This window comes from Myotis davidii, unplaced genomic scaffold, assembly GCF_000327345.1.
Source record: "Myotis davidii unplaced genomic scaffold, ASM32734v1 scaffold17, whole genome shotgun sequence".
Taxonomy (NCBI): Eukaryota; Metazoa; Chordata; class Mammalia; order Chiroptera; family Vespertilionidae; genus Myotis; species Myotis davidii.
Window position 1 is genome coordinate 4,496,137 of NW_006288624.1, and position 25,218 is coordinate 4,521,354.

Below are 25,218 nucleotides of genomic sequence, written 5' to 3' on the forward strand. Positions count from 1 at the left end.
TTTATTTTTAAAACACTGGCCTTGGCCAGTGTGGTTGGGCATTGTCCCATGCACCAAGAGTTCACCAGTTCAATTCCCCATCAGGGCACATGCCCACGTTGCAGGCTCAATCCCCAATACGGGGCATGCAGGAGGCAGCTGATCTGTTTCTTCCTTTCTCAAATCAATAAAAACACGCACACAACACCAGCCCTGACCAGTGTGATTGGTGGTTAGAGCATCAGCCTGTGAACCAAAGTGTCACAGGTTCAGTTCTGATCAAGAGCATCTATCTGGGTTGCAGGTTCCCTACCCTGGCTGGTGGGGGAGGCAACCAATTGATGTGACTCTCTCACATCGAGTTTCTCTCTTCCCCTTCTGCCTTCCCATTCTCTCTAAAATCAATGGGGGAAAAATATCCTCTAGTGAGGATTAACAAAAAACACACAAAACAACAAAGCACCCAACCACTGCTGTATTAGAGTAGAATTGAAAGAAACCTTTAAGGTAATAAAAGCAATCATCCCTCTTTAACTGACATACAAGGCATAGATGTCAGGCTTTGTGAAGAGAATAAAGAGCTTGGGGGGCTGTGGGGCAAGGAGTTCCCAACCTACTTGTTGAGAAAATATGTGCCATTTCCAATATTAAGGAACTTTCCAGATGCCTGCCTGCATGTAGCCAAAATTCTATTCCCACTTTTGACTCTGATGCTGTATCCACGTACTTAAGGCACCACGTGCCCTGAAGTATAGTTACTACTGCAGATCTTATTCTCGCTTCTGCAGGTCTGAGCTCTGAGGGCAGATTCCACATTTATTTCCCCCCCAACTCCCTCACCCCCACTTCTCTGGGGTAGTTAACTTTTTAGTTGGGTATTCTGAGTGAAGTTAATCTACCTTTTCAAGATTTATCTGAACAAACTAGTATTCGAGAATACAAGTATCTGAGAATATTTAGAGTGGCCATAACGCCTGGAAACATGAGTGAATACTGCTAATGGTTTATTGGTATTACATTATAGTACACTAGAGGCCAGGTGCACGAATTCATGTACCAGTGGGTCCCTCAGCCTGGCCTGCGGGATTGGGCCAAAACCGGCTCTCTGACATCCCCCAAGGGGTCCCGGATTGCGAGAGGGCACAGGCCAGGCTGAGGGACCCCACTGGTGCACAACTGAGGCCAGGGAGGGATGCGGGAGGTTGGCCAGCCAGGGAGGGACAGCAGGAGGGCTCCAGGGCATGTTCAGCCCTTTATCGCTAAGTCTGGATCAGCCAGACTCCAGCAGCAAGCTGATCCACCAGTCAGAGCATCTGCCCCCTCATGGTCAATGCGCATCATAGCAAGCAGTTGAGTGGCCTTAGCATATCATTAACATATTACACTTTGGTTGGTTGAACAGCTGACCGGACAACTGGACACTTAGCATATTAGACTTTTATTGTATAGGATGATATGCTCATTGCCAGGACATCTGTTCAGTGTGCCGTCCCTTGTTAATAATGCATAGTTCAGTGCACTGTGCAAAACTTCGGTACCACTTCTACCAATTCCTGCACATGCATCTGCATCTCTGATCATTTGTGTGTCTGAATTCCACCAACTAAAGCTGGGCCTTCAGCAGAGCCCAGAAGTAATCAAGAGGGTTTGAGCTCTTAAAAAATATATATATATTACCCATGGTTTTATATTATTGCCACCCTGTAAGTTATTTAAGCAAACTCTTTTATGTGTCTAATTGACAGTGTCATGATAGACAGTCGTTTAGAATAGAGTAACACTGCAACAGGAGAGAGAGGGTCAAGGTATGACCACCACCCCTTCTAAGTACTAGCTGTTACTAAGCCCTGGCTCTGGTGGTGTCACTGGGAACCAAAATGGAGGATTGAACTCCCAGGTTCGCTTGCCACCAACCCAAGGACGATTAACGTCTAAGATTGTGGGCCTGAGAATGAGACTGCCTTGCTTCTGTCAGATCTGACAGATAAGCATTATTTTCCTTTCTGTAGTGCCTAAGAGTCTAGTTGGCTCCAGAGCCAGGGAGACCATTTCTCAATTCCCATATCTATCCCAGCTGGTCAAGGGTTTCCTATAGCCCTGGCTGGACCTTTCAGTCTGGGGTCTTTATGCTGTTTAGATCCTAATTTCATGAGATGATATTGAAGTACCCTGCGGAAGTTTAAATTTTGCAATTAAAGATCATTTAAAGTAGCCTTAAAACTAAGAAGCTTTCAGACAAATGGAAACAGCTACCCTGACTGACGTTGCTCAGTGGTTAGGGCATTAGCCTGCGCACCAAAGGGTCTCGGGTTCAATTCCTAGTCAAGGCCATGTACCTGGGTTGCAGGTTTGATTCCCTCAACCCCCCTTTGGGATGCGCATAGGAGGCAACTAATCGATGTGTCTCTCACATCGATGTTTCTCTTTCTCTCTTCCTCTCCCTCCCTCCCTTCTACTCTGAAAAGCAATGGAAAAAAATATTCTCAGGTGAGGATTAACAAAACAAAAAAATTTTATTTTTCAAAGAAAGAAACTGTTTGTAAACAAATATGAGTTTGGGGACAGCAACTCCTTGGTAGCCACTCTCAATAACCTAGCATTCATTTTATTAATCTGTCAGCCATTCATTTTCCACTATTCCTGTATTAAAGCTCCTATTAAATAAGCTCCAGTATAAGACTTGCCCTACATGTAGCTTTGAAATATCTCCAAGAGAAGCTTTAACTCCACATTCCCAACTCCAGGCGAACCAACTTCTTAATTTAAGGTAAAAATTATAGCTGGTGTTGAGTTTTAATCTTAATCTGCCTTTGGACAGTTCAGATGCAAAGAACTGCATTAGTTTGGCAGGTTATTCTTGTGTCTAATAAATGTTTAAGGCAACAACTTTTTATTCAGTATTACCATATTTTGGTATGAGCCAGATGCAAACATGCCTCTAAAAGACTATCCCTTATTAGCCTGACCACATGACTTTTAGCAATAACCAGGTTAGGCAAAAACAATGTCTACAATGACATGAATAAATAGAAAAGATTCCCCTGGCAGACAAGAGGCTTCACCATAATTACCTATGTAGTGAACAGGTTAATCACTACTTACCTGTGTTGTGTATTTCCTCAGTAATATACATGCCTTCTCGATAGGTCAGTCCCCCTACAACAGGAGTTCCTGTGGCTGGAGCCAGTGTAGGGTCAAATGCATCAATATCAAAGCTCAGATGGATTGGCCTTTGTCTTCTTGAAAGGAGAAGGATAAGAGAATAGTCATTTGTGCCTGAACATTCATGCTCCCTGCGGATGCAACTTCCTGATTTTGTTGCTGTTAGTCCTGGTATTTTGTTAATGCATCAGATTTCCAGGTTTTCTATTTTAGAAGTTACTAGAGTATTTGCCTATTAGTGTTTATACTCCATTTCATAATCTTTCCATGTTCTGTGTGCCTCAGACTAAATCCATTTTATATTTCTGACTTACCCTGAGCATTAAATTAAAGCCTCTTAAATTAACAATTGTCAGTAGAGAGAACTCTTCACTTTCATATGACCTTGGGCCCTGATAGATTCTAATTTCATTTGTATTACATTTGCTTTTATTCTCTCAGAGTGTAACAGCAGCTGAACTTAACTGACTTTAGATTTGAAATCTTTTTTAAAAATACGTTTTTATTAATTTTAGAGAGAGGAAGGATAGGGGAAGGGAGAGAAAGAGAAACATCAATCAACTGCCCCTTGCGCTCCCCCTACTGGGGATCAAGCCCACAACCTGGGCATGTGTCCTGACTGGGAGTCGAACTGGTGACCTCTTGGCACATGGGACAATGCTCAACCAACTGAGCCACAATGGCCAGGGCTAGATCTGCAATCTTACCATCTCCCAATTCTAACTTTAATTTATCCTAGGTGTCCAATGACTGAAACTAACATATAACACCTATATGCTAAACAACTAAATTTCTTAGTAGATGGCAGTTATAAAGACTCAGCACTGAGAAAATGCTCTTAAAACTAGCATTTGGGTTAGCATTCACCTGCCATCTTTATTCATTACCAAGTTTTGCTTATTTTAAAACTTCTTTCAGTTGGCCCTAGCAGGTGTGGCTTGGTTGGAGCATCATCCTGTACACTGCAAGGTCACAGGTTTGATTCCCGGTCAGGGTACATACCCAGGTTCTGGGTTTGATCACCAGTTGGGGTATGTACAGGAGGCAACTGATCGACGTTTCTCACATCAATGTTTCTGTTTCTCTCTCTTCCTTTCCCTCCTCCCTTCCTCTCTCTAAAATAAATTGAAAGAGCATATCCTCAGATGAGGATTAAAACAAAACAAAAAACTCCATTCAGATGAAGAAATAGTGAGGCTAAGAAGAATGGGATAATTAGAACAATGAATGCTTTTCATCTCAAAAGATAAGCATTTAAATGGAGCTAAGGATAAATCCATGAGAGAGAGAATCTGGGCAATGATTTCAAGGAAACCCCCTCGCAACCCCAGAGGAAGAATATGACCTATGTTTCATATTCTCCCTTTCTAAATTATTTGAAATTTTTAAACGTACATGTTTTGCTTTTATTTGAAAGAAAAGCTACTATCCTCAAGAGAAAAGCTAAAGTATGCTGCCCCCTGGGAGCTGCTGTATTTTATTACCCTGGGAACCTAGAGTAGACATCTGTTGTAGTTACTTACTTGCCAATCAGCAGATCGAATGTCTGTTCCATGACCTTCTGGATACCAAGTCTATCTATGTCTCTCATGGAAAAATACTGGATATCATAATTCTTTAAAATAAAACTGTAATGAGATATAAAGGAAGGAATCGTTAAATAGCAAGTTAAATGCACATTTAGATGGGGTTTTGTCTTTACAGTGGTCTACAACAAGTTAAGGCAAGGAACAACATATCAAATAAGTGGCCAGGATAGGCCCAAAGTTTATAACCCTATATCTCAACTTACTGTTCAGGAGGGTCCACATCTCTTAGACCAATATACACAATACTTGGGGAAGAGATACAAGGTTTGATCCAGGAAAATCCTGGGAGCTGTGGCACCTATGTAGAGAGGAATGAACAGGATTCATCAAGGATTTTTGGTCTCGCCAAGAAAGTCACCATGTGCTTCCCATTATATGCAGTTTGCTTTGTCATCCATCTACAAGATATGCTTAAGCAACACAAGACACACTTGATCTGGGAAAGAAAATTGATACAAGTGGAAATGATTCAGAAAGGCAACTGACGAACACAGTATAGCATTCTCAAGCAGAATAAAAATCTTTTCTCCTAAGGTGGTCTTGGTTTCTCATTAACTTACCTAAATAGTAGGAATACTGCTGATTAGCCCTTTTCATAGTACTGAATTATTTACAGATTGGTTCTTGGAACATAACCCAGTTGTCATCTCAAGTTGCCAACAGCCAAAACATGAATTCTGCCTAATGAATAACCATTGTTATTCCTGGTTTAACTTGGCCCCTCACTGAGGGGAGGGATAAACAGATTCTAGTCTATGCCTAGACTCCAGTGTCTTTTGCACAGCCTAGAAAAATATTACCTAGAGGTAATCATGGTTTTACTTGGATTCTATACCAATGCATCTGATAGTGAGGCCTGGGAGCCTGTAACCAAGAAGTCCTCAAGCTGTGGGTGTATCAATCACTAGAATTACCCAGTACCACCTTCCTTTCTTAGATGATTATGAACCCCCCAAGAGCAGGGACCATCTTTATATCCCTAGTCATGTTTATATTCCTAGCATCTAACAGACTGCCTGGCCCATAATAATGTTTGATGAACAAATGAAGGAGTTATAAGCATTTCTACCACTGGCAACCCATCCTTCACAGAAATCTTACTGAACTGGACCCTCAAAGCCCCTGCAAGCCATTCGACTTTCTTTTCATCTTGGCCTACTGACCTTGTCCTGTAGTTCTCGGAGGAGAAATGAAACCGGCTGTCCATGGAGACATCCAGATGAAGTGGTGAGGGGTGTATTGATGTCAGCGTGGGCATCAACCCAGATCACACAAAGGTCTGGGCAGTGCCGGGCATGACCACTGATGGTACCAATTGCCAAACTGTAAAGAACAAATATAGATGACCCTTGAACAACAGGTTTGAACTACATAGATTTCTTTCAATAAATACATGTAACTGTTTGTTTGTTTTGTTAAACATCCTTACCTCAGGGTCTTTTTTCCATTGATTTTCCAGAGAGTAGAAGAGGGGGAGGGGGGAGACACATGGATTGGTTGCCTTCCGCATGTGCCCCAACCAGGGCCAGAGATCAAGTCTGCAACCGAGGTATGTGCCCTTGACCAGAATCAAACCCAAGACCCTTCAGTCCACAGGTTGACTCTCTAACCACTGAAACAAACAGGCCAGGGCAAATAAATACCGTAACTATTTTCAATCCACGATTGGAAATCTGGGTGCAGAGGGTCAACTATATGCATTGATCGATACCATTTTAGATAAGGGACTTTAGTATCCACTGATATTGGTATTGGCGGGAGGGACTTGGAGCCAATCCTTTGCAGATACCAAGGGACAACTTAAGTTTTTGGTGAGTCAGACGTTGTATTTGGATTTTCAACTGTGCAGGGGGGTTGGTGCCCTTAACCCCTGAGTTGTTCAAGGGTCACCAGTCTCCAGTAATTTTCAAGGCCCTCTGCTTGGCAAACATCACCAATAACAAATATCCTCAGCCAATGCAGCTCATACTTTGTCCTCGGGGCAAAGTCAGGGCCCCAGACTAAAGCAGGATTTGGATGAGACAGAATCTACAGGGCTGAGGTTAAGTGAGTTAGATAGATAGGGAGAAATGGAAGGCTCTAAACGTTTAAAGCTGACCACTGGTTATCCCCTGCAGTGTGACAGACTGCCCCACATCCCTAAAATTTGATCCATTAACCTTGACCCAGAAAGGGACCTTAATTTGTTCAAGAAGGAAATCCAGTTAAAGGATGTGGTCTGTATGTGACAATTCATAAATGCCTCTTTAAGGGAAACCAGGGAGATCTAATCACTTTCAAAGAATTAGTTACATTAACTTTTTAAGGGTAAAAGTCAGCCTTAAGCTTTTAAAAATAAGTGATACTTTCTAAAATGAAAAATCAAAGTTAAGTCTTTAAAGTAACAGAGCAACCCAATTAAAGACCTCTTTTAGAGCACTGAATAAAATACAAGTTTATTTGCCTGTTATATACATTAGTATGACATTCAAATATTGTTTCTGTTTTTGCCTTTCCTTATCCTTGGTATCTTCTTACATTAGCCCACTGTCCTGTCTCAGCTGTAAAAATATAGTGGATGAAATAGTGGTTGGAAAGCTTCCCATCTTCTGTAACCAAAGAATTTGACATAGATGGGAAATGCATCTTAAGCATCTTAGGAACTAACTGCAGTCATCCTTCTTGGTCAGGATAGCATGTGATAGCATTTTAACCTGCATGCCCCACATAGGGCCTTTTTGAGGAATAGCATGGTCTAGTGTTAAAAGCAGTGGATTAAGTCAGAATGCTGTGTTGTTCCCCTCCTCCACCCTCCAGGAAGAGGTGTATGATCTAGGATAAGTCATCTAATTTCTCTAGACTTCACTTTCCTTTTCTAAAAGGCAGGGATACTGCCCTAACCGGTTTGGCTCAGTGGATAGAGCTTCGGCCTGCAGACTGAAGGGTCCCAGGTTCGATTCTGGTGAAGGGCATGTACCTTGGTTGCGGGCACATCCCCAGTGGGGGGTGTGCAGGAGGCAGCTGATGAATGTTTCTCTCATCGATGTTTCTAACTCTCTATCCCTTTCCCTTCCTCTCTGTAAAAAATAAAAATATATTAAAAAATAAAAATAAAAGGCAGGGATACTAATATCTGTTTAAGTCAGAGTTGGTTTAATGATTAAGTCCATACTGTATGTTGTATATAAAAGGAGCAGAGTGACCCTAAAAATTCCTAGTCCTCACCCTGGCCTGTGTTGCTCAGTTGTTAGAGGGTCAGAGCATTGGCCTTGTGCACCAAAAAATATCCTGGGGAATAACAAATGATTAACTGAGAATATATATGCAGTGCTTAATACTCCTAGTACTTTAATACCAACATTTTTTTTTCTTTCTAACAAAAACTTTCATTTCTTAGCTCCCCTGTGAAATCTGACTACTCTAGTCCAGACTGATCTCTGAAATTCTGTAGAATTTCTTTCATTCCATGCGTACTTTTTTCATCTAGGCCCAATAGGTCACAAGTTTCCCACAATCCCTTGAGAACACATCAGAACAGTGTTCAACACAGTTCATGCTGATTCACTAAGAGAGGAAGAGTCTATTGTGTCAGTCACCTAGGGTCAGTTCCTGTGGAAATAGAGAATGCATTCATATGACAAGTGGGGAATTTGGAACAAACCTATGAGTAGAAATGCTTAAAAAAAAAAAGACCCAAAAAGTCCAGCCTATCCTTCCAATCCTCCCAATAGCCAAATGAAAGTTGTAAGACAGTTTCTTAAGAAAGCTTTCTAAGAGATAAGCATGAAACACTGGACTGTGTCTAAAAGCTTTGCTTAGTTTACTTCTGAACTTGTCCCACTATATAAAAAAACTACATGTGCCTCCAGCAGCTCATAATCTTCGACATCAAAATGCTATTATGACCCTAGCTGGTTTTGCTCAGTGGATAGAGCGTCAGCCTGAGGACTTGATTCCGGGTTTGATTCCAGTCAAGGGCAGGTACCTTGGTTGCATGCTTGATCCCCAGCCCTGGTCAGGGCATGCGGCCTGGTCAGGGCATGCGTGGGAGGCAACCAATCAATGGGTCTCTCTCACATTGATCTTTCTCTCTGTGTGTGTCTCCTCCTCTCTTCACTCTCTCTAAAAATAAATGGAAAAAAATATCCTTGGATGAGGATTCACACAATAAATAAATAAATAAATAAATAAATACTTATTAAAAAAAAAATGCTGTTATGCATTGTTAACTTTAAAAGTCAGCCAGATTTCCCCCCAGGAAAACGGGTTTCTTCAGGAACAACAGAATTGTAACCCCGAACATGTAACCGTGGCTGGCCACATGCAAGTTTACTAAAACAAAGGAGAGGAAATTCTTTTACAGAGGGGGAAAGAAGCTGGGAGGGCTGTTATAAAGCGTTCCTCCTGCTGTGCTTCAAGATCAACTGACAGGGCATGACAGCTTTTACTTCTGGCCTATTTCATATGAGTTTCTGCTTATTTTTTTTCCATCATAACCTAAAAATTCTGAAGGGTAGTTTACTCAGGAAACTGAGACGAGCTAATTGATTAGCCCAAAGCACCATGCGATGTAGCCCCACCACCACCACTGGCTCCCAACTTACCTGTGGTCTCCTCCCACTGTGACACAGCTGTAGCCATCTGATACTGCTCTACTAACTACCTCAGCCAGTTCCTGGTTGGCGAGGCCCACCGAGCGAGGATTTGCTATCAGGTTGTTGTACAGATCATCTTTGGGGACTGGAGTGAAACTCAAATCTCCAAAGTCCTTTAGGTGGCAGCCTAGAAACAAGTGGAGGATGAAAAGATTAATTGAAAATGGTTAATAAGATCAGTTGGAAATTCCAACTCCTACTGGCCTGGGCCACAAATAATAACTTGTGACAAAGTACACAACCTCATTTTGTCTCAGTAAAATTCAAAATGTAACATGACTGTCAGGATGACCTCCTAGCAATCCTGTGGGGTAGATTCCATCAGGAACAGTTTTGCAGATGAAGAAGAGGTCTTGGAAAGTGAAGCCCAGAAATGTTAACTGACATTAACAATCATGAAATTTGGAGCAATTAAACCTCTATTCCAGAGTTATAGCATGGAAGTAAAATGCCAACAGGATTTAAAGAAAGTGAATGTCATAAACTAGGTCTCAAGGTCACACAGCTGCTAAGTGCCAGACTCAGGAACAAATCCAGGCCATCTGCTCCCAAAGTTTGTATTCTTGAGTATGCAGTTGTATCCCAAAGAGTCCCTCTTTAATCTATATAAGCCTAAGCAACCCTTATGGCGCAACGACCAGAACGACCAGTTGCTATGATGTGCACTGACCACCAGGGGGCAGACACTCAATGCAGGAGCTGCCCCCTGGTGGTCAGTGTGCTCCCAGAGTGGGAGCACCGCTCAGCCAGAAGCCGGGCTCAGGGCTAGCGAGTGCAGCGACAGTGACAGGAGCCTCTCCTGCCTCTGAGGCAGTGCTAAGGAGCAGCGAGCTGAGCAGTAAGGAGCAGAGAGCAAGCAGGTGGTAAGGAGCGAGGGTTCCTGGACTGTGAGAGGGGATAGGCCTGGCTGAGGGACCCTCCCACCCAGCGCCTGAATTTCATGCACCGGGCCTCTCGTATATATATTGATTTCAGAGAGGAAGGGAGAGGGAGAGAGAGACAAACATCAATGATGAGAATCATGGATCGGCTGTTTCCTGCATGCCCCCTACTGGAGATCAAGCCCACAACCTGGACATGTGTCCTTGACTGGAATCGAATCTGGGACCCTTCGGTCAGTAGGCCGATGCTCTATCCACTGAGCCAAACCAGCTAGGGCCCAAAGAGTCCCTCTTGATTGCACCACTTTAAGAACTAGACAGTCCTCTCTGAAGAACCAACAAGATAGTGGACATGGAGCTGGAGCAGAAGCAAATCTTCCGTGGTGTGCACCTTGACCAGCTGCTGGTCATGGCCTCTTAGCAGCTGTCACCGTGACACAGCTGCACAGTGCCTGGCAGCAGAGGCCGAAGCAGCATTTGAAGCCCCTGTACAAAGCCAACCAGGAGAGAGAAGCCAAGGTGAAGACACCTGCGGGACAGATCATCCTGCAGGAGACAGTGGACAGCACGGTGGGTGTCTCCAATGGCAAGACCTTCACCCAGGTGGGAATCAGCCCAAGATGATTGGCACTACCTGGGCGAGTTCTGCATTGCCTACAAAGCCCATGAAGCAAGGCTGGCCTGGCATTGGAGACACCCACTCCTGCTTCATCCCCCTCAAGTAGCTTGTTCAGCCAATGAAGGCACTGACTTCTCTTTAAAAAAATAAAAACAAAAAAAGAACTAGTGATATATTCTGACAATAAGCTGTAACATTTCCCCACTAAGGTTTCACATATTTCAAAGAACTGGGATACTGGTCACTACACATTAATTTTTATCTTTGGTATAAATACTAGTCTTTCCGTCTTAGCCATGTTTAGGATGAGGACTAAATAATCCAACTCTATCAGGAAGAAATCTGAATCACCAGAGAACAGAACATTACCATAGATTGTATCCTTAAGGTCCTGCTTCTTAAACTGAAGTACACGTATGTTGGGGGAGGGGAAATGGTCACAGGATAGACATCTTTTTTCTTTTTTAAAATATATTTTTATTGATTTCAGAGAGGAAGGGAGAGGCAGAGAGATATAGAAACATCAGATGAGAGAGAATCATTGATCAGCTGCTTCCTGCACATCCGCTACTGCGGATCAAGCCCACAACCCGGGCATGTACCCTGATCGGGAATCGAACCGTGATCTCCTGGTTCATATAGGTTGATGCTCAACCACAAGCCACACTGGCTTGGCAGGATAGACTCTTAATATTTGCAGAAATTTGTGTTAAAAGTTTGGATCGAGACCAGCATGGATCCATCTTTAATTTGTACAGTTTTAGATATTGCATGAATCCAAAGCCAAACTACTGATAAATGTAAAAATTTGAGAAGCAGTGGCCTGTAACTCCAGCTTAACAGTGACCTGAAATATAAGATCAACCAAGGGATCACCACTAAAAGGGATACTGGAAGCAAAACAGAAAACCTTATCCTATTTTCAATTAAAGGTAAGATGCACCTTCAGCTAGAATTCTGTGTGTCTTTGGTCACTGAATTTTAAAAAAATAATTATTTAAAAGGCTAGAACTAGAGATGATCTGCACAACTATAAAGAAGTAAGGGGGAAGGTGTTGAAGTAGGAGAAGAAAAATATGATAACAGGTCAAAGACCTTGGAAATCTAGAGAAAAAAAAAGACCAAATAAAACATCTATAAAAATCTTTAAAATCAAGGGGAAAAAGCCATACATAAAGTCATTATGCACTAAATCTCAAAATATGCAGGACACTTCAGATTTAAGAGAAATGAAGTTTTAACTAACTTTCAAATCAATATCAGGTCTTGCCATTGTTGACAACACAGTTGTGGGATGGGCAGATTTTGAATGGCAGTACCTACACTTGGATGCTTCTACTTGCACATCCTTGTTTATCTCAGCACCTCCTTAAACCGCATCAAGCATTCAGGTTCGTAGTAGGTTTAAGATACCAGGGCATGTCTGGTGTTTTATATGAGGTGTATAATCTAGTTAATAATGTTCATATGAAATAACTTTTGAAAACTACTTTTAACTCATTTAATCCTCACATGACCAAGAAGTAGTACATGGACATTAAAGCGATCAACCTGGTGGATAAGTGACAGAACTTGGGAACATTCAAGTCCAACCATGGAATCTAGGATGTAGACTCAGAGAAGTGTGACAGCAAACAGTACTTGACTATTACTTACTTATCAGAAGAACTTAGAAAGAACTGTGGAAAGCTTACAAAGGAGCCTAAAGAGAATTTTGGTGGTCTTATAACAACACTCCAAGGAAGAGAGACTGAATTTCCTAAAAGGAGTTTGGCCATTAAGTGTGTAACTCTGTGGAGTTGATCCCTAGATTAACTCACAGGCTGGAAGGTCAGTTCTTCATGAGTATGCCACCCCATGTTCTCTGATTGCTTGTTCAGGGAACAGCCCTCTGGTTATTTACTTAGTTCCCCAGTTGCCCTCACATAAGCAAGAGGGCTTCCTGACAGTGGATCCCGAAAGGCTGCTGCTCACCACAATTATGCATATGCATTTGGGGTTATACATCATGGTTAGCATGAGTCTCTGGGTCTGAGAACCTGCTAAGCTCTGCACATAGCAAGAGTTCTGTTCATGGATGGTCAGACCCCCCGAAGGGATTAATGTCTTGAGAGGCCCTACCTGAGTGGCCTACTCTATGGGACTCCCAACTCTACTCTTTCATTTCCACAATAAGTTCCAGGTAAAAACTAGGGAAAATGAGTGCTAGAGGAGTGAAAGGAAATTCAGTGACAATCGGGGTGATCAAGGAATGACTCCCACAACAAGTAAAGTTAGTACCAGCACTATTTTGCTAACTTTTGCTGTTTTCTTTCCTTACTGGCAATAGAAATTTTTTGTAAAATTGTTAAGGAAGTGCCTATGGGTGACAATCCCCTATCCCACTCTCTAGGCTTGACTACTCTATCCTGGCAGACCTTTATGCATAAACATAATCTGTACCATTCTTTATTTTATTTTGTGTACTATTCTTTTAAATCAAGTTGTTAGAGTAGGCTAAACTGCTGTAATGAACCCTCCCCAAAATAATGGCTCAAACACAGTAAGTTGGTTTCTTGCTCATTTAATATCCAGGTAGACATTCTAGGTCAGCAGGAGGCTTTCCTTCACGCAGTGATTCAGAGACCAGGCTTCTTTCGCTTATGGCTCTGCCACACTGAGGGTCCCAGGTTCAAGACAGTGGGAGAGGAAGAAAACATTGAGAAGGCACACCTCTATGTTTAAAGGCCCTGGTCTAGAAGTGACACATCACTCCTGCTCACATGGCGTTAGCCAGCAAGTACAGGTCTAAGCCTTGTCCAGAAGATGATGAGAATGGATTTGGGCAGATAGCAAAATGAGTTCTTTTAAATTCTATTGCCATACCTTTTTGTTTTTTAAATATTTTTATTTATTTTTTTAGAGAGAGAGGAGGGGAGGAGACAGAGAGACATTGACATGAGAGAGAAACATCAATCGGCTGCCTCCTGCACACCCCTTCCAACACCTCCTCCTGGGGATAGGGCCCGTAACCTAGACATGTGCCTTGACAGGGAATTGAACCAGCAACCTTTCAGTGCATGGGATGATACTCAACCAACTGAGCCACACCTGCCTGAGCAGCTGCCATAGTCTTTAATAATTAAGAACTCAAATACTAAAGCTTCTGTTGTAGATACTAACTATGGTAATCCTAACTATTCTAATCATTGCAGAGTTGAATCAGTGAATATACTATGCCATCCTGCTATAGCCTCTTAGGAGCTTTCTCCTCTAACACCTGCTGTTCCCATAGCATTGTAGCACCCAAAGGACTAGTGGAGTAGAGCACAGCATTGGTTTCTAAAGATGAACAAGGGCCTGAAAGAAGAACTGTACATTCCATGTTTGGAAAACAGTTAAGCAATTTAATAGAAATGAGAAGTTTACATATTGGAGCAATGCAATATGCGGTTGTAGAGAACATGATTTGCAACCCACAGGCCAGAGTTTCTGAGACGTGCTCGGGAGGCTGATGGGAAGTTGTTTTTTTGTAAGAGCCCGGTGAACTGAGTAATAATGAAGCTATGACTTTATCAGGGTGCTGTGGCAAATCTAGTTCAAAAGGCACAAGAAATGGTCTCACTAATTTTTTTAAAAATCCTCACACAAGGATATTTTTCCCATTGATTTTATAAGAGAGAGTGGGAGGGAGAGGGAGAGATAGAGAGAAACACTGATGTGAGAAAGACACATTGATTGGTTGCCTCTCACATGCCCCTGACCAAGGCCGGGAGCCTGCAACTGAGGTGTGTGCCCATGATGGGAATTGAACCGGGGACCCTTAAGTCTGCAGGCCGACGCCTTATCCACTGAAGCCAGGGCTCTTCTCATTAATTTTTAAAGAATCTTAGAGTAATAGTGAAAAGAGCAAAAATTATAAATATGGAAGGAATGTCTGCCTGTCATGCTTGAGGGAGCTGTCCCTTTCTTAAACTATTTTTGTGCTTCAGGTCAACTCATCTGCAGATCTAGATCAGATGAGACATAATGTTTTGTTGTTAACCCTCACCAGAGGATAGACAGACAGACAGACAGACAGACAGACATCGATGTGAGAGGGCGACATCAATTGGGTGCCTCCCGAATGTGCCTTGACTAGGGCTGGGGACTGAACCCATGATCCTTTGATGTGTGGGTCAACACTGTAATCACTGGACAAAACCCACCATGGCAAGACAATGTGTGTTGTTGCTTTTTTTAAGACATAATGTTTTATTATTGCCCTTTCCTCTCTTCTAAGAAGGCACTGTAGGACAGAATGAACCTGAAACTGCAAGGAAGCTCGTATGACAAACAGATTTGGAACCAACTTGAACGGGCTCTGCTGTTTGACATGCAGTGACAAGCAAAGCTCTGCAGACTGACAGCCTCAGTGCTCCTCTCCCAGTGCTGGTAATAAAACATACACCGAATACTATTAAGATCTTTTAGGCCCAGGTGTCACCTTTGGCCCTGATAAACATCTCCAGGCTCCACTGGAGTGAAACGAGAACACAAGTGCATCAACAGAATGATGCAACCATCTGCTAGGGAAGAAATCAAAACAGCCCTACCTGACCTTAGCAGTGTCTGCAGACAGCACTTCTATTTAGGGTCCTGATCACTAAGGAATCCCTGCAAGAAGCCAGGGACAAGAAAGGAGAAAAAGGAGTATAAGAATCTGCCTCGCGCACCACACTCACACTCCGCTAGCTGCTTTACAGGTAGCTGCTAATCTTCACACCCTCATGGGTTTCACATACTTCAGAGGGAGAAATTCAGCAGTTAAACAGCTCCAACTGTTTAGAGCCAGCCTGAGTCACCCTTTGGATGGAGACTCATAGAAGACAATGTTACAAGTGAGCAGGCATTTGTCAACAGCATCAAGGTAACTCATTTTCCCTCCTGCTGACTTCCACTCATGGGGAGCTCCAGCTGCTCCCACGGCTCCCAGCAAGTGGAGGAGAGGGGCTGACACGGGATAATCCACCGAGCCCCAGGGGCAGAATAGTGGGTTTGGAGGAAATCTCAGGGCCCATCAGTGTGCAGTTTGTTTGTTTTCAGGCTGTGCCTGAAATAGACTAGAGTGTTTACGACTTGTCAGGAATAACAAGTCAGTAAAACCTGGAGAAAAACAAAGATGCTGAGATCTCACTTGGTGCTGAGAGAGCACTAATCCTCATGGCTTTTACAATTACAGGCTCAAACACTCTGTAAGGCAGATCTAGCTCCATGCAAAGGGAATTCTAGCATTTTAAAGGACTGCTCCTGCTAATTCTTAGAACCCCAAAGCTGTGCCTGGAAAACCAGCTCATTGAAAACAAAGCTGCCGTGTTACTGGAGGCCGTCTGGGAAGGGCATGCCACAGGTCATCCCAGTCCATTTGAAGCAAATGGCTCTTGTCCCTAAAATGTGATCTGGGTAATAACTTTTGAAGAGACTGTTATTTAAGGTAAACTCATTTGGTTTCCACCAATAAAATGAAGACGTCTGAATTTTATTTGGTTCATTTAACTCCCTAAGGCTGTACAGTCATGAAGTATGTTCTGGGGTATCTAAAAATCAGTTCGTTGCCCAGCCCATGTGGCTCAGTGATTGAGCACTGACCTATGAATGAGGAGGTCACAGTTTAATTCCCTGGTCAGGGCACATTCCTGGGTTTCGGGCTCAATTCCCATTGGGGAATGTGCAGGAGGCAGCCAGTCAATAATTCTCATCAATGATAATTCTTTCTTCTTTCTTTCTTTCTCTTTCTTTCTTCTCTCTCTCTCTCTCTCTCTCTCTCTCTCTCTCTCTCTCTCTCTCCCTCTCTCCCCCTTTCTCTCCTTAGAGGAAATCATCTAATTTGGGAAAACTTGTTTCAGGTATATATATATATTTTTTTTTAATTGAATATCAACTCTTTGCTTCCTCAGGCCCAGCCTCCAAAATGTTTGGTAAGTTTAGGAAAGAGGTCATATCATGCAAGTACACATATTTGTTCTAGTTCACTCCTTCACCATTCCTGGCAAGACTCTAGCCAGCACTCTCAACATCTTCCTCCTCACTCTGCTCTCCTGTTGTCTCTGCAACAGCTAGGTGCTGTCAGACACAGAAGACCACCGTGGCAGGGAGAGAGGTACTGGGAGCTCCAATGACAAACAGATTTGGAACCAACGTGAAAGAGCTCTCATGTTTGCCTTGCAAAAAAAGCAAAGCTCTGTACAGATGACAGCCTCATTGCTTCTCTCCTAGTGCTGGCAATGAAAATACACTGAATACTATTAAGACCTTTTAGACCCAGATGTCACCTTCGGCCCTGATAAGAAGGTGACCCCGGGCATCCTGGCCAGTGATTTCGGACATGTCCATCTAACATATACCACAGTTAAGATCAACTGATACAAACATGGTGTTAATTTATTGCCTTTGCATAAATGTGATTCTTGAGTAAAAAAAAATAAACTTGAAAACTTGGCTCCAGACCTGTAACTGAGATGACTTGCAACACCATTTAGGGTTCCTGATAATTGCTTCCCCAGCTACGTCTGTCCTTTCCTGAGGAGAACAGAGAGTATTGCTGTCTGAAGACAGGCTTACTAATGTATGCTGCTATGAACCGACTCATGTCAGCCCTCTGAACACCTAGTGAATCAGCTCGGTCTTCTGCAGACTGTCAGCTGACTGCACCCTAGCAGCCTGGCTCCAGCGCAGGCAGGATGGGGTAAGAGGAGGGTTCCTTTGGCTTCCTAAGTCACTACAACAAAACCAGTTTCCCTCATTCAGGATAAGACTGTTGAGCGTCACTGCAAAATGATCTGCTGACAAACTTCAAGCTATTCCAATATCTAATAACCACAGAAGAGATAGCAAGAATCCTGGGGATAAAGTACTGCTCTTCAGAATGTGACCCTTTTTAAATTGATACTTCACCTTGTTCCAGAAAGGATTTAAAGGGAGATGCATCAGGCTAGTGACTATGGCTCTGCCAGTTAACAGTCCAGATGTGTAGCTCCATGCCTCAGACCCTGGGCTAGCATCCTGATGTGTGTTCTCCAAGAAGCTCAGATTGGAGCTCATTCCATGCTACTCTGGGCTGAGAGCAGAGTGCTGCAACATCGCCTCTTGCCCATCTCACCACAGTGGGTCCAGTGCCACACGAGATGCAAAGGAAAAATTCCTGGCCCGTAACCTCTTAGAAGAGTCAAGATGTCCAACCAAGTACAGTTTCTAAGCTTGTCCTACCTCAAGGACAAGGCTTGCTTAGGGCAAAAATAAACCTTGTTATAGTTGTTCCAAGGATTAAATAAGAAAAAGCCCATAAAGCCAAGAATTACGTTCAGTTTAACTGGATGAGGCATCTTTGTGGTCTTCCTCCTGCAGGGGAAGAAAAGGTCTCCTTTCTTCCCTTCTAGGTTCTCTGTCTGGTTAAATCAACTCCCCTAGACCAGTGGTCGGCAAACTCATTAGTCAACAGAGCCAAATATCAACAGTACGACGATTGAAATTTCTTTTGAGAGCCAAATTTTTTAAACTTAAACTATATAGGTAGGTACATTGTTATTAACTTAATTAGGGTACTCCTAAGGCTTAGGAAGAGCCACACTCAAGGGGCCAAAGAGCCGCATGTGGCTCTCGAGCCGCAGTTTGCTGACCACGGCCCTAGACAATTGGAGAAGGGGGTAGGTGACTGGGGCTTTAAAGGGAAAGAAGACAATTCACAGGAAGATGGGAAGACCCAACTTTTGGTAAACAAATGTTTGCCACACTGGGCAGAAATAGAGGACCTTGGACTTTGAACAAACAGGACCTCCCTCCAGCTCGCCACACCTAGCCCATACTCTGCAGTTATCTCTGCCGATAACTCTCTTCCTGGACCAGGCCTTCTATCTAAATTCATTTGGGTGGTTAAAGGGGAAGTGAAAAGCTCTTGCTCAGTCTTCTGGGCCTCGACTGACTTCAGCTGAAAGTAACCCACATGCCAAAGAGGCAACTTTGGGGAGGCTTATTCCGAACCCCTTCACTCTCACCCGGCCCTTATTCTTTCCCTTGAAACTGATGGTGTAACCTAAGACTTCCCAAAACATGTTTGTAATATGACTGTCATTTTTAAAGTAAGACTTTTGGGTAAGAATTAGAAAACTAATACAGGCCCACTAATTTCTCATGGAAATGGATCCTAAAGAGTCCAGCTCTCACACACAACTTGATTTTCTACATTCCCTTTAAAAGAATATAAAGGCAAAGCCGAAAAAGGGGCTTAGTAATAAGTCTGACCGAAAGTAACATTACAGCCCAATGGGCTCAGTGGTTGAGCATCAACCTATGAACCAAGAGGTCATGGTTCGACTCCCGGTCAGGGCACATGCCTGGGTTGAAGGCTAGATTCCCAGTGTGGAACTTGCAGGAGGCAGGTGATCAATGAGTCTCTCTCATCATTGATGTTTCTATCTCTCCCTCTCCCTTCCTCTCTGAAATCAATAAAAATATATCTATTTTAAAAAGTATCATTATATCGTCGGAACCGGTTTGGCTCGGTGGATAGAGCGTCGGCCTGTGGACTGAAGGTCCCAGGTTCGATTCCGGTCAGGGGCATGTACCTGGGTTGCGGGCACATCCCCAGTGGGGGATGTGCAGGAGGCGGCTGATCGATGTTTCTCTCTCATCGATGTTTCTGACTCTCTATCTCTCTCCCTTCCTCTCTGTAAAAAAAATAAAAATAAAAATAAAAAGTATCATTATAGACATGATCATAAATTCTAACTGGGCAGGTCATGGTGGGTAGTCAGGCACAGGACTATGAAAGGTTTATCTTTGCCTTAAGCAAGCCTTGTCCATTGTTCTTGTGCAACTAGGTTTATATACTTTTGAAATGACAATAATCATCTTTCCCAGACCTTTTCTGTAACCACCCTTGAGGGAGCATATATAATCTTAACTATTGTGTACCTCCATTTCTCCCACCTCATGTAATCTTCCTTACATCCCTCCTTAATCCCCAAAGTATAAAAGAAATTGCCAAACTGTCATTCTCCAGAGCATCTGAGCTCTAGCATGTCACCAGTTTGACTCAAATAAACCCTTACAAACAATTGCTACAGGCTTGGACATCTCTGACTTTGAAATTTACTTGGAGTAGTGAGCAGGATTCTGAAGAAGCCCGCACAGGATCACCCTGTGGACCCAAACCTGGTGCTAGGTACCACATGGGCCCCCTGTGCCCCACCAGCCCCTGCTTTGCATGGGGTGAACTTGGGTGAGTTTTCTCTTGGAATTCCAACTTCAAGTGGCAGGCCCTAACTTTATTTGAGCTGTTCTTATAAAATCCTCGAGGTGGATATGGGTTGAGATAACCCAGGGAAAGGAAAAGAAAAAGTGGGTGACTGCTTTTAATTTGGGCTTTGCTTACTGAACGTCTGAATGAAATCTTTGCTGGTTAAATGAGAGACTGAATTCTCTTTAGCTCTGAAGGAGAAAAGACACTTGCTTCCCCAACCCAAATCTTGGGGATTCTTAGATGACTAAGGATCTTTGTGAGGTTGCCTGAGGAAAAATGTCCTCTAGAGCAGCGGTTGCCAAACTTTCGGACCTCACGGACCACCAGTGGTCCGAGGACCACCAGTTGGCGGCCGCGGCTCTAGAGTGTGAAATAGTCTTATCGGGATATCTACCATACCATCTAGAGACCTGCATGTAAAGGCTGGTTTTCCCTCAGTTTGTTCAGACTCTAGAGATCTCAAAGGAAATGAAAATTAATGTGGGAAATCGGCAAGCCTAACCCAGTCAGCCTCCCATTAATACTCCTGCAGGAAGATTGCCAAAATGAGGATCCTTTGATACTTCTCAACTAATCTTTGCACGCACAATTAGAAAAGCCAGCTATAAAATTCGGCAGAAAAAATGAAAAGCATGTTTAATTGGTCTCTCAAAGATTCAAAAAGAGAATTTAAATCAATGGATCAACCTATGATGTTGTTTAGGTGGCAAATAGCTGTTCTTACTTTGAAAGGAAAGAACATTTGAAACTTGCTTAACTTGTCAAGGACAGATACAAACTGTGTCTGTTGTTTTCTTTTTGTTTTTTTGTAAGTTCTTATCCCAACTGCCAAAACAAAATTTGGATCCAAATTTTTATAAACTATTGTGTTTTCTTATTCAGGCTACAGTCTCTGTATATATCTATGTATGTCTATGTATGTATGTTGTAAATGTGAGATAATTTTTCTACCTCTGGGTGGTATTGTTAAAATTAATTTAATAAATTAAAATTAACTGGTTTGAAGGCAAGTGGTTGTAAGGATTAGGTATTCTAAAATTCTCAGAAATATAAAAACTAACTCAAATACTTTTCAAATTCATGTAATCTAAAGTTAATCCTTTAAAAGTTAGTTTAACCCCTTCCCCAACAATTTTTTTGTTAAAAACGTTTCTTTTTCAGACTAATTTTTTTATTTTGGTTCTATATAGTATTTTTGATGTTGGTTATGAAAACAGTTTGTAACTCGTCTTCCTATAAACCATATTTTTTTACCATATTTTCTTAGTATACTCGTCGACGACTGAAAAAGAACATTTTGTGAAAACGAGTATACACGTTTCTGCCGGGGAAGGGGTTAAATTTGTTGGTTTAAGAAGAACAGACATATCTTTTGAGTTATTGATATTAAATATTTTTAACCAAGTTTAAAAAAAATAAGTCCATGTTAATAATTCCATGTTGACATCTATGAAACATGTTTCCAGGGGTTATAAAGTATCTTCATAAAGTGGCCAAGTTAAAGAAAGCTAATTGCTTCTTAGTTTTCATTAGAAATTGAGGTTTTAAAGGTTAAAATGTCAATATATGTAGGAATAACTTTGTGGTGTCCCAAAGGGCCCTTGGAACACCACAAAAGATTTGTGTGTGTGTGCATGCATGTGTGTTTTGTGTGTGTGCTTTAAAATATATTTATATTGATTTCAGAGAGGAAGGGAGAGGGAGAGGAAGAGGGAGAGGGAGAGGGAGAGAGAGAGACAGAGAGAGAGAAATATTAATGATTAAAGAAAATCACTGATCGGCTGCCTCCTGCACGCTTCACACAGGGGATTGAGCCCACAACCCAGGCATGTGCCCTTGACCAGAATCGAACCCAGGACCCTTCAGTCCGCAGGCTGAACCAAACCAGCTAGGGCAATTTGTGTGTGTGTGCTTTTTGTTTGTTTGGTTTTCTAAAAATATATTTTATTGATTTTTTACAGAGAGGAAGGGAGAGGGATAGAGAGTTAGAAACATTGATGAGAGAGAAACATCGACCAGCTGCCTCTTGCACACCTCCTACTGGGGATGTGCCCACAACCAAGGTACATGCCCTTGACCGGAATCGAACCTGGGACCTTTCAGTCCGCAGGGCGACGCTCTATCCACTGAGCCAAACCGATTTTGGCTTGTGGCTTTCTTTAACTATATATTTTCTCCAACCTCACTCTAAGGGATCATATCAGGTGCCTAACTGTGAATGGATATCTACCCCTGACTCTGACACTGACCTCCACCTACAACAGGCACAGAAGACTCTTCAAGGACAAGAAGCCACTGACACCAGAGGTGGACAGCTATCCCAAATATCAACAAGGCCTGTATACCTACAGATTGATGTTGAACTCAGAAACCAATTATTTGATTATCTTACCGGCCTGCTAATAATATTAGTCATAATAATAGTTATACACTACTTGTTCTTTGAGAGCTTTTCTATATATTCCAATTGTTAATGCTTAATCACTTTTAATTCTCCTTTTATGGCTTATGTAAATATTATACTAGATCAGTGGTTCTCAACCTTCCTAATGCCATGACCCTTTAATACAGTTCCTCATGTTGTGGTAACCCCCAATTTCATTGTTACAAATTGAACATAATTAAAGCATAGTGATTAGTCACAAAAACAGTATGTAATTATATATGTGTTTTCCGATGGTCTTAGGTGACTCCTGTGAAAGGGTCATTTGACCCCCAAAGGGTTCGCGACCCACAGGTTGAGAACCGCTGTACTAGATGCAAAATACAGAAAAATGAGAAGGGTGACAAAATCCAGATCATAATAGTTAACAGGATAGAAATGATTTAGAGTTTGTGCAATGATGACCTGAGACGTGACTGCCTTCCATATACATGCCCTTCTTTTTTGGAAAAATTTGACAAGATGATTTCAAAATTGAGACTTCCTAGGAATGAGCCTTCCTACCACTGTGAAACCACACTATCTAAAAGGTTGGTCATCGATGCATCCTTTGGATTGATTTATGACCAAAAGGAGCAATTGTGGATGAAAAGGGGATTCTGTAGTAAGTATGATCAGTTGCTAGGGTGACCTGATCATAAATTCTTAGCTGGGAAGATCATGGTGGGTAGTCACACCCCAAGCCTATAAAATTTTTATCTTCGCTTTAAGCAAGTCCTGTCCATTGTCTTGTGAATGAAATGTGAATGAAATCGAGACTCTAATAAATCTGACAGGTCTAGTGACTGAAAATAACCTCAGGGGGTGATCTGAGCATACATTACTATCTGGGCACATCATGCTGGGTAGCCACGTCCTAAACATATAACTTCTTCAGTATATCTATTCCTTAAGCAAACTCTGTCCATTGTTTCTGTGCTTCTAGGTTAACACACCTTCAAAATGCCAGAGTAATCCTTTTTTTAGAGCCCTTGCAGGCATAACCACCCTCAAGAAAGCACATAATCTGAACTATCCTGTAATAATAAAAGCCTAATATGCTAAGTGTCTGACGATTCGTTCAACCATTTGACCAGTCGCTATGATGCACACTGACCACCACGGGGCAGACACTCTGACCGGTAGATTAGCTTGCTGCTGGGGTCCAGCTGATTGGGACTGGGCAAGATGGGCTGGACACACCTGGAGCCTTCCTGCAGTCCCTCCCTGGCCCTAATCGTGCACGGGGCCTCTAGTCCTGTAATAAGAAACTGTAGCCTGGTTGAGCATGGACCTGTGAACCAGGCCCTGTGGGATGGGGCACATGCCTGGGTTGTGGGCTTGATCACCAGTAGGGGTGTGTGCAGCAGGCAGCCAACTGATGTTCCTCTCTCATTGAAATGTTTCTATGTCTCTATCCTAGGCAGTACTTAATGCTTCAATCTTTCTATTCTAGGCAATATTTAATGGCTGATAACATCATTTCTGGTGGAAGTGTATACTGCTATCTATGAAGCAGAATTGCCGGGGGGGGGGGGGGGAATTGAACCTAAATCTGACCAAGGATCTAGATCCAAATACAATTTACAGGAAATACAGAGGACAAAAGAACAAGTCATAGGTTGACATGAGGATGTGATCTGCAAAATCCAAACTGAGAGATTCTGCAGACACATGACCTAGTTTCTTCTACAAATAAGCTGCAAGGAAGAAGGAAATAACAGAGGAGGGACCTATAAAGGACTTAAGAGATAGCAATCAATATAGAACTTATTTGCATCCCTACTCAAACTGTAAAAGTAAACATTAAAAATATAAGTTAATGGGGTAGGATGACCGTTAAAAGGTATAAGACTTACTTGTCCCTGTTGAAAATAAGGGATAGACACACACACACACACACACACACACACACACACACACACCTGCCCACTTTGTTTTAAAATTTCTCTTTCTGTCCTTTCCAAATGTATATAAATCTTTATAATGACTAACGGAGCCCGTGCCACTCTCACAACCCAAGAATGTTTCCTCAAGGGTCTGGGAACCATCTTTTTGAAATGCAAATATCTAGCCCTCTTTTCCCAGTTCCTATGGGAGAATACTAGGCTAACTTCTGTGGGCACAAAATATAAGAATTCTTTAAAAGTTATCCACAATACCTTTACCACACCTAACAGGTGGAGGGTGCCTTGCTCCAATATGCAAAACTGCCTCCCCTGTTAAGATGAAAGGTCTGTTTACCCTTCAGATAAATGGAATCAACACAGGTGGCCACTCCAATTTCTTTAAGTTAGGATGCACTATATGCGACAAAAGGTACTATCAAGTTCTCTTACTGGAGGACTAGTTATCATTTATCTTGAAAACATCTAATATCTTGCATCTTCTTGGCTATATAAATGAGTGAGATTTCTTTATCTTTGTAATATTTTAGCAGATTGCCTTGATTTAATGCTTATTCAATATAAACTCTTTTCTTTCTCTACTTCTTGGAGGGGTTTTCTCAGTTGGGAGGTTTTTAAAAATTTTTATTTCCCCAACACTGGGTATTTGATATTAACTTATTTTAGGTGAGGTAAAGGTATTGTGGATAAGTTTTAAAGAATTCTTGTATTTTGGAGATAATGAAATATTTGCAGATGAAACAATATGATGTTTGTGATTTGCTTAAGA

The 25,218-nt window shown here is 42.3% G+C and overlaps 1 protein-coding gene and 1 long non-coding RNA gene across 3 annotated transcripts in view; one reads left to right on the forward strand and one right to left on the reverse strand.

Moving 5' to 3' along the window:
• Nucleotides 1-5,263, forward strand: part of LOC107182646 — a 5,683-nt gene extending 420 nt beyond the window's left edge. Inside the window, exon 2 of one of the 2 annotated variants that reach the window (XR_001513373.1) lies at nt 4,274-5,263. This is a non-coding gene — a long non-coding RNA (uncharacterized LOC107182646). The remainder of the gene's footprint in view (nt 1-4,273) is intronic. The other variant, XR_001513372.1, reaches the window with a different exon arrangement.
• Nucleotides 1-25,218, reverse strand: part of ARG2 (arginase 2) — a 37,777-nt gene that overhangs the window by 1,536 nt on the left and 11,023 nt on the right. Inside the window, exons 3-7 of the mRNA XM_015562042.1 lie at nt 9,314-9,491; nt 5,894-6,053; nt 4,934-5,028; nt 4,665-4,769; nt 3,082-3,218 (exon numbers count right to left, since the gene is read on the reverse strand). Coding sequence (XP_015417528.1) covers nt 3,082-3,218; nt 4,665-4,769; nt 4,934-5,028; nt 5,894-6,053; nt 9,314-9,491 — 675 coding nt within the window. The remainder of the gene's footprint in view (nt 1-3,081; nt 3,219-4,664; nt 4,770-4,933; nt 5,029-5,893; nt 6,054-9,313; nt 9,492-25,218) is intronic.